Source organism: Mercurialis annua, linkage group LG5, assembly GCF_937616625.2.
Source record: "Mercurialis annua linkage group LG5, ddMerAnnu1.2, whole genome shotgun sequence".
NCBI lineage: Eukaryota > Viridiplantae > Streptophyta > Magnoliopsida > Malpighiales > Euphorbiaceae > Mercurialis > Mercurialis annua.
Window position 1 is genome coordinate 51,767,470 of NC_065574.1, and position 10,779 is coordinate 51,778,248.

Sequence of the window (10,779 nt, forward strand, 5' to 3'; positions counted from 1 at the left end):
TTGGTGGTAGCAAAGGTGGTGGCTGGATTTTACTAGAGGGGAGATAGAGAAGCTTTGTTTTTGCTTAAAATGGCAAAGTTTGATGGAGAAAATGAAGTGGTAGGTAGGCTTTTATGGAAATATTTCTCAATTCAAAATGAAAGCCTATGATGTTGCCACTTCATCAATCCATGTCTTTTGTGTTTCTCAAGAATGGCTAGGATCGTGCCACCTCATCTATCCATGTGCTTGTGTTTGAATCAAAATCAATCTCCCCTTTAAATAATTGTCTCGATCGAGACATCTGAGTTTGATGTGTGTCTCGATCGAGACACACCCTTGCAAAAGCTTCTGCCTGATTTTTTACTCTTGTCTCGATCGCGACACATTCTTTTAATGAATGTCTCGATCGAGACACCCACACCTGAGAAGAATTGAATTTTTTCTATCTTTTTCCTACACAACACAAATCAAACACACCCGGCATAAGATCGAACAGCAAAAATTTAAAAATAGTAAATAAAATATTGAAATTAACTAACTAAACTAAAAACAAGTAAAAAGACAAGAATTAAAATCAAACCTCTCGGGAATGCCTCCCGAGTGCGCTTTAGTTGGAGTCCAAAGCTAGACTCTTTGTGTAAGATTGTTAAAAATACAACCTAACATGCGGAAGCCGTCTTGGTAGCATCTTCTCCCTCTTTTTGCGTGTTGGCTCCTTCGAATAAAGCTTAGATGATATGGAATATGCTTGTTCTCTATAATAATGAACATGGGGAGCATGAAGCATATTCATAGGTTTGGTATTATTTCCTTCATACTCGGAATCAAATCCCTCTAAGTATGGATCTTTATAATCAAAGGATTTGTTGAATTCCTCGTAGAGTACCGTTATACCAAATTTCTCTCCACTTTCATCATTTAAGCTCATTGGACAAGTAAGTGGCTTGGAAATTGGAGGTTCAAGTTCAACATCCTCACACTTTTCTCTTTCGATCTCTATGTGAACCTTTGTGGGAGGATGTTCTACTAAAGTATTGTCATCTTCCAACTCGATAGCTAAAACATGATGTGTTGGAGTATCTTCTATTGCGACCGGTAATCCTTCTTGGTTTGTCTCTTGCAAAGCACTAGCTAACCGAGCAACTTGTATCTCTAGGTTATGAAGATGTGTAGATTGAATTTCATGATGTACCTCCATTCTATCTCTCAACTCCATGATCTTGTCGATTTTGCTAGATTCATCAAACATTTAATCTTGTTGAAACCCATGTGATTGTTGTGGTTCATTGTCAAAATTGGAATTGAGGTCCCATTGGTTTTGATGTGGGTGATAACTTGAATCGAAGTTCAAGTTTTCATTGAAGTTCTCCGAATTGTTGTCCCAACCATAGTTTGGAGGGTTGTGCCACCCCGGATCATACATGTCGGAATAAGGGTTACTAGCTTGCCATTGATCACCCACATAATTGACATGGTCATTCCAATTTGAATAGAGTGTAGGACACTCGGCTCCAATATGCCTAAAATCCCCACAAATCTCACAATTCGGATCCCAAGCCATCATTCACGTCCAAATAGATTCACCATAAAAATAATATTTGAAGATCAACCAACAAATACACAATTTTCCTACACAACCAAAGACAGGAGCACCAAGTGTAAACCACGAAAAAGGCAAAAATGAACAAAAATATAAAAAACTGAAAATAAAGCTAACTCGACCGAGTTTCAACTAATTTCAATCAATTATAAGGCGCTCTCATTCCCCGGCAACGGCGCCAAAAACTTGTTGGAGGATTTTACTCACCAACTTGTAATAAAAGTGGACTTTAAGTCCGGGTTGTCGAACCCACGAGGAATGTAGAGTTATGATGAGAATGAGTTTAGTTACCACTCAATTCGTTTAGCACACAAATAGCATGAGTTTTGGATCACAATTAATTAAAAACAACTAAAGTAAACAAGACTAAAATTTAACAATAAACTAATCAAGCAACGATTAACTAAACAACGGAATAAACAAGAAGTAAAAAGCGTTAAAGGGTTGCTAATCAAATCTATGAATCCTAGGTAACCGGGGGTTGTTTGAAATATTGGTTTGGATCAAGTCTTTCTAAAATGCCTAATCCGCTCTCTCGAGTCCGCAATTAGAGCTAATTGAAATTAGATTAATATACCGAAATCTAAATCGCTCTCGCGTAATTAGATTTCGATAATACCAATCGAAACCAATCATGAAGCTAACTTATAACCAAATAAAACCTAAACCGCTCTCGCGTGATTAAGCCTTAAACATGTGATTTCTAAATCCGACTAATTAAGTGACCCTCGCCTAAGCAATTAGTCCAAAAACCATAGATTAGGAGATCAATCTAACCTAGGTCAATAAGCACAAAAATCACATCAAACCCTAATTACAAACCACCCCTAATCAACTAATCATCACACAATTATCATAAGCAACCCCAAACAAGGGGTTTAGCAAACCATAACTACTCTAACATTAATCACTAAACAACATTCAATAAACATATTAAAAGTAAGAAAGATTACCTTAAGTAGGTTGTAGAGCACTAACATAAACAAGATAATGAAGATTCAATAATAAAAGCTTGCATTAAAGTGGGTGTAAAACCCAAAATCTGGAAATTGTATCAAGAACACTAAGAACAATAAAGATCCCCACATAAAAGTGAGAGTAAAAGGAATTACAACTACACTAAAATTGATGTCTCCTACACTAATGAGACATACCCTAAAAATAGAGATAAAAGTGTTTATATAGTACTCTCCAAAAAGGGAATAAAAACATCATATTACATGAGTGTTTGGTCAAATAAAGAAGTGGGCCTCAAGCCTTGTGTCTTCAAAATTCGAAATCTGAGCCCAATGTTTAACCTTTGTCTCGATTGAGACATTCATTAAAGGAATGTGTCTCGATCGAGACAAGCTTCTCCAAAAGCTACTGCCTGAAATTCCTCTCTTGTCTCGATCGAGACACTTCCATAAGTGTCTGTCTCGATCGAGACTGGCTTCAATCATGGCTTTTTCGACAAGACTTCGCTCCTTGTATTCTTTGTCGATTCCTTCACATTCTTTGGCCAAAAACGCTCCAAAACGCTTCAATGCCCTGAAAAGCTCAAACACATAATAAGGCACACAAACACCTCAAAATGCACGGTAAATAACATAAAACGTAATGAAACGACTCGAGTAAATAGGAGTATTTTACTCCTATCAAATACTCCGAGCGTTACTTGCTACAATTGATTATGTGCACTTGCATAATTAACTAATCATCCATTCCATTTTATTAATATCTTTTCAATTTGAGATTTTCAATAAAACTTAAAATTCAACGATAACTACCACATGGTTATTGAATTTTATTATTTTTATTTTAAGAACTTGTCACATATTTATAATCTTATTTTAAAAAGAAGTTTCTAAGCTAAATTACATATATATGGTGAGCTTTCAAGTAAAAGAATAAATTATGGCTGCCGCATAAATATTTTTGCCCGAAAAACCTTTAAAAAGAATTACTAATATTTGATCACCAAATCCAAAAGAAGTTTTAATTTGGATAGCCACGTGTCAATTACCCCAGCTTCTGTCTATAACTGTCTTCCACAAATTTCCGTACACGAGTAAAACATGTAATAACCAATCAAATATGGACAAGTAATAGCTATTTAGGATTGACTTATCCCCTTAAAAAACCCTCACCTTTTACCCCCAATTCGTTTGCACCCTCACGTTACAAAACCACCAAATATACCCAAATTACGACCTTTCACTTTCAATTGTACCCTCAAGCATTAAATTAATCTCTTTTCACTTGAAAAAATAGGTTTATTTTTGTTTTAAATAAAATATTAAGTCCTATTTTAAAATATATGCTAAAATTTAAAGTATTGATTTGAACATTTTTCAAGTAAAAAGAGGTCAATTTAATGCTTGAGGGTGCAATTGAAAGTGAAAGGTCGTAATTTGAGTATATTTGGTGGTTTTACAACGTGAGGGTGCAAATGAATTGGGGGTAAAAGGTGGGGGGATTTTAAGGGGATAAGCCTTTAGGATTAGTAGACATTATCTTTACACTTTCTCTATAATCAACTCCCATACGAGTTTCTCACACTTCTTTAGCCTACATCTTTTGTTTTCTTTCTTTTAACTTAAATTGGCATATTTTACTTCAAAAAAAAAAATTGGCATATTATTTACTATTGTCTAAATACCTATAATGAATTCTTATTCCTAAATCCTTTTTGTAATTGACTATTAATTAATAATATGAAACAATTTATAAAATGTAAATCCATATAAAGTAAATGTGCCTGTCCTTATTATAATATTTAATATAAATAGGAGAATATAAATTATAGAAGTTTAATTTTAACATAACGTAAATTAAATCATCGCTTAATTTTAACAAAGAAATATATAATTTAAACTTAATTAAATTATAAAAATAGAAATTATTAAAAATAAAGAACAACAAATTAGAAATGTATTTATATGGACTTTCTTTTTCTCAGCGCATGTGTTTATATGGAGCTAATAACTGTGAATTTGAACTAATTATAACTGAGTTGTGTTATTGATTTAAAATTCTATTTTATATTCACCTACATTAATAGTCTTATTGTCTTAATATTAAATATATTTGGCTTGTTTGCCTCCAAAATTAGTTAAATTATTTTCTTTCTAGTTAAAAACAAAAAACAGTTAGTGTAGTTTTTCAATGTTTTTCTATATTCTACTTTTAGTACTTTTGTTTATATAACCTCTAATACGTCTCCTATTAGAATTAGATTTAGAGTTTTAGTAAAATTATACTACTTGTATCATTAATATTATAACTAAATTCGCATTTAACTTTATCTATTTTAATAATTTTAAAACTATTTATTATGAAATTTGCAAACTTATAATCTGTAGCTTTCATAGTTTACTATAAAATTGAAAAATATTCAAACATGTGTGTACTAAATGTGTGACATACAAATTATAAGTGTTACAACAGTTTTACAATTATGCAAAGTCCATGCATATGGCTTTTGCCGAACTAATAAAAGATTAATTGATAAGATTTGATAATACTTAAATAATGTTTAGTTGCAATAGAAAATAATATTGCCGTAGTCTAGTGTTTAATAATTAAAGGTTTAAAGTAATTTATTTTAGTTAATACTCTATATAATTATCTTAACATAAGTAGTTTATTTTAATTAGTACTCTAATTCTAATAATTATCTTAATAGTTTTTAATTAATAATCATATTTTATAAAGTATTAAGGGCATTAATGTAAATGTGTTTGTCCCATCCGTGCTTTTATATATAGTATAGATAAAATCACACACATAGCAAAATACATATTTTTTATGTGCCGATCACAAACAATTTATATAAATGTCAGTCTCTAGGTTGAATGAATATCCACGGTCTAAAGTCTTATTAAAAATATAATAAGTTTTTAAACACTTAGTATATTCACTCTTGAGAAGATACTGATAACGTAGCACTAATAACTATTAGGGGCGAAGAAACCTCATCAAGAACGACCATTGTTAAGTAAAGCAAAAGTACGACCGACTTCCTAAATAGTCTCGTCTTCCTAAGTTGGAGTTTGTATCCAGGTAGGAAAGATACTTCGAGATTATATAGTAAATCTGGTAATCTATCTGAATCCCGGGGTCGACGCGCTTTGTCCGAGTCCTCGGGGATTCGGTCTTTATCTTATTGGATGATGTTGTGTTCCAGTCTAGGCGGATCCTGTGGATTCGGCCACTGGTTTATCTTGATTCAGCCCTTTGGGCGGGAGTCTCGTGTCGTCTGAGAATAAATCTCCTACGACTCGGCTCCATTATAAGTAGAATAGGATTCGGTATCCATCAATTACGAACGTTTTTGATAAAAATTATTTTCAACCATCTAAATATTATAAAAGGAATAGTAGAGTTCGAAAGTGCAGGAAAAGTAGAGTTTTCCATAACAAAATTCCATGTAGAAAGACGGCGATTCTTAACTGTTTTTTAAAGGCAGATTTTTTTAGAAATGGTAAAAGCAAATATCGAGATACAAGATCCGAAAATAACCGAGATATTGGAGGGCAAAAATCACCGGATCTTGGAAGAATAGCCCGAGGCTATAGAACGGACAGTCACCGGGTTACATAAGGAGCCAAACTCAATATGCCGAGATAATAAAACAATAGGACTCGTGAAATGAGGCCCGTAAGTCGGCCTCGTAAAGTACTCCTCAAGATGTAAGTACAGCTAACCAGATGACATATTCAGATCGCCGAACAAATAGTTCAACCAGATTTTTGGTTTTTTTGTATTGTTTGAACTGCACCATTGGCCGGGTACCGGTTTAAGCGGTCCGACCAGTCGGTTTTTGAAACATTGGCTGATATATTACTTCTATAAATTTTTTCTGTATTCGTAGCATTTTACCACATCATGGTGTTTATTAATTTAAGGAAAAACTATAAATAGATGGTAAGGATTTTTTCGTTGTAATATTTAAAATTCGGGACTTGATAGTAATAAATTAAAGGCATAATGGCGAAAAAAAATCCAAACTTTTATAACTTGTTGCAATTTCAACCAAATCTTTTAATTTTTGCAATAATATCCAAATTGCATTATTTTGTTGTAATAATAGCCAAATTGCACTTTTTATGTGACTTTTTTTGAATTTCTTGTCATTTCTTGTGACTTTTACTATATTATTATACATCAAAAATTAATAATAGCCTAATATCTTAATTGAAAACAACAAGTTTAGCCATCAATTTGGTTATTATTGCAATAAAAAAATGCAATATGGATATTATTGTAAAAGTTAAAAGGTTTTTGCATTAAATTGAAACAAGTCGTAAAGGTTTGGGTTTGTTTTACCATTAGACCTAAATTAATATAAGAAGACCGCCCCTAACACATATAGGGGCGGTTAAAAAAACACAAATAAATCTATGTTGTTTTGATTATTTCTGGTGATCCTCGAGCCTCCCTAGTTCCGCCACAGTCTGTGTTTGTCGGTTGGGCTTGATTTTTGGTTTGGTTTGGTTTTGCACACCCCTATATATATGTGGACAATCCTGAACTTTATAAAGCACAAGAAGAGAAATTAAACAATTGTGGAATTAGAAAATTAAGAATCCTAAGAAATGAGTCTAGTAAGAAAGTTAGAGGCTGAGTTAGAGCTCCAGTACTCCTCTGCCGACAAGTTCTTCACACTTCTCAGCAAAGAGATTTATCACACTTCCAAAGCTTCCTCTGATAAAATTCAGCAGATTGATGTTCTCCAAGGAGACTGGGAAACTTCTGGCTCTGTCAAGCTTTGGTCATATACTATTGGTATTCTTTCTTTCTTATTGACAATCTATTATATATATGCATATCGAAAATAAAATAAAATTAATTTTTGTTCTTTTTTATGAATGAAAGTGAGTATTAAAAAGTAAAACGCAAAATAAATTTATCTATTCACAATTTTGTGTTTTTGTCAAACAACATACCACGATCTTATAACCTTGCCAGATTGTTCCATCATCTTTTTTGACCTTTGTCAAATATTCCCATAATTTATTTTGAGCGAATGTGGCATAATGTTATTTGTTTACATGTATAAAATTTATCCTACGTGGTGTATAAAACCTTGCGCCCGAATGTAGATTTGGCAAAGATTTAAAAAATTATGATTCAAATTGATAACATTTAAAGATCGTGATATATTTGATAAAAACGTTAAAATTGCGGGTAGATAAGTTCATTTTGCCTAGTTAAAAATCACAAGTAGTGGCGAAAATACCGCTAGCTTATGAGAAAATTATGCTCCTTTTCAAATATTGAATCGAATTTCTAAAATCACTGAACTTTCATTTTATTTTATTTTGGTCATTAAACTTTGATTTATTCCAATTTAAATGTCAAACTTTAAAAATGCAAATGACGGAAAGTTTCATATTGATATCTAGCCTATGTGGCAACCGGATCTTGACATGTCATGGAGTAATAATTTTTTTTTCTTATACTAAAATGAAAGAAAATAAAAGTTTAGTATCCAGTGACGAAGCCAGCCTTGATATTGAGGTAGGGCACAAATTTATTTATTTTTTTAAATTAAAATATTAATACAACAAAAAATATAATAATAATATATAATTATTAAATTTTTTAATATAAAATTAAAAAATGCATTTTAAAACTAAAAAAATCATCGCTTTTTAATTAGAGACAATCGTATCATGGGAGTTTTCATCTTTTGAAATTGTTGTAAAATATTATAATCTTTAACACTCTTAAAGATTTTGTTTTTCTATAAAATTTACGCAATAGGTCAAAGAAAATAAAAAACATTTTTCCGTCTTAACCATCATTTTAGCAAGACTACTAATATTACAACGATCATAAAAATCGCTTGTATTTTTACCATTAAAAACATAAATTTGAAGTTGATTGTTGAGTTGCTAATGCATATCATATGCATTTATAGAAATTAAATTCACGGTATTTGAAAAAAATAGAAAATTAAAAGTATGTTTATATTAAATAAAATGTTTAAAATTTTAGAATTAGAGTTTAATTTGGATACAAACTGTTTTTTTAGTTAATTTATATAATAATTAGACGTTGCTACACATTTCATTTTGGTGTACACTTCCAAACTTTGTTAGTATTTTCAATCAACTCAAATTGCATATTAGACTTCGCCATACAATAGTATTTTACGAAGTCTGATGAATCTTTCATATTAGATAAACCCAAGCCATGTATTAATGCTTACTCTGCTGTACAAAATAATTAGGGAAGTGTAATTTATTAAAAAGTTTGAATTGTAGATAAATCTTCTTTTAAGGGAGGTAGGGCCCAAGCACTGCCTGACCCTACCTTACATCCGTCACTGTTAGTATCCATGAAAAGGTAATAACGTTACTGATCTAAGAAAAAAATATGAATTTGTAAGATCCAGTTGCCACATAAATTCAATTTCATATATCTAGACTTTGTGAAGCAACACGGTTTTTAGTTTTTTCATTTCAGTCACTAAACTATTTTTTTTTCTTTTTGATCATTGAACTTTCATTTTTAGTGACCGTGAAAATTTAATATAACATTGTAAACCATATGTATATTTATATAGATGGAAAGCAGGAGATATTTAAAGAGAAGGTCGAAGTAGACGAAGCAAACAAGGTAGTAATAATGACTGCAATTGAAGGACATATTCTTGAACAATACAAGAGCTTTAAGATTACTCATAAAGCAATTCCAAAAAGTGGAGGAGCAGCTGATGTTCTCAAAATCACTGTTGAATATGAGAAACTCAAGCCTGAAGATGAACCTCCAACTAAGTATCTAGACTTTATTCTTTGCGTCGTCAAGGACGTCGATGTACACCTTCTCAAGCCCTGATTGCATATTCTATTGGAACTACGATCCTTATATATCTATACTATATATAAAATACTCGAGAACAAAATCCAGGAAAAGCTGTTTTTCCTGGGATTTCATGGTTATTAATTATCACCTATAAATGTTTTATGATTATAACTATATTGTAAGGTTATCAGTTAAAACGGTACCAAATCTTTGTACCTTATATCTAAATGGTACCCTTTTGTAACTTTTTAATTTCTATATTTTGTTTAGGAATATTTTTTTTTATAAGTTTAGGCTATTTTTTATGACGTGGCAACCAGAACAAAAATATTGTTTTATGACGTGGAGTTTGCTCCGGTTGCCATGTCATAAAAAATGGCATGAATCAATAAAAAAATTAATTTAAAATAAAATATAGAAATTAGAATATTAAAAAGATACAAATTGACAAAAGATACCGTTTTAATATAAGGTTATAAAAGTTTGTTATCGTTTTGGCTAATAAACCTTGTATTATATATGATCGATGTAAAAAGTTACTATGCATTAATAAGATGTATTCTCAATTCGGTTACGCCGGAACAATTGTTTTCTTTAAAAATACGAGGGCATAATTGATTTTCTGCAAACCCCATATGATCTCGTACCAAACAAAAAGCATCCGGAAAAAAATAAAGCAAGTGAAAAAAAGTGCAAATATTACTTATAATTTTTTAAAAATAAAATTAAAAATAATATTAAAATTTAATTCTAAATTATGTAATTTTCGATGGTTGAAAAAAAAATTGAATTTAAAACTGATTAGAAAAACAAATAAAGAAAATAGATATTGTCATGAGGTGAAAGATTCAAAACAATTAAATTGATTGAAAGAAAGCGGAATAATAAGTTATAAAAAATAAAAAGCTTGATTTAAATTACTATTCCCGTAAAAGTTTAGTTTTTCTTTCTATAATTAGGCCTAATTATAATATGTATAAATAAAATTGTATATTTATAAAAGTTAATAAATTGATGATTTTAATTTAAGTTTTTAATTTTTATTATCCTTTTAATTTAAAAATAATAATTTTTTTATTTAAAACGTAAATGAAGAAAATTAAAAAAGGGAAAAAAGATCATATATGCCTCTAATATTTGGCTCAAGGATCAACTATACTCAAAGTCTGAAAAGATACATAAACGCCCTAATATTTTCAAAATGAAGCATTAATGCTCTCAAAAATAACATCGTGAAGATTGCTTGCAGAAGCTATTTATTCTATCTGAAATCAACTTCTAGCTAAAATCAATTTCAAGTTGAAATTGATTTCTTACTGAAATCACTTTCTAGCTGAAATTATTTTCTAGCTGAAACCAATTTCTAAAGTTTTGATTTTAAATTTTCTTAAAGAAAAAAAGCG

The 10,779-nt window shown here is 30.7% G+C and overlaps 1 protein-coding gene across 1 annotated transcript; it reads left to right on the plus strand.

Annotated features, from left to right (window-relative positions):
* The first annotated feature begins 7,125 nt into the window (after positions 1-7,125).
* LOC126681224 (MLP-like protein 28) lies at positions 7,126-9,523 on the plus strand. Its single transcript, XM_050376710.2, has 2 exons — positions 7,126-7,351; positions 9,138-9,523. The coding sequence occupies exons 1-2, from the start codon at positions 7,162-7,164 to the stop codon at positions 9,407-9,409; spliced, it is 462 nt and encodes a 153-aa protein (XP_050232667.1). The 5' UTR covers positions 7,126-7,161; the 3' UTR covers positions 9,410-9,523.
* The last annotated feature ends 1,256 nt before the right edge of the window (positions 9,524-10,779 follow it).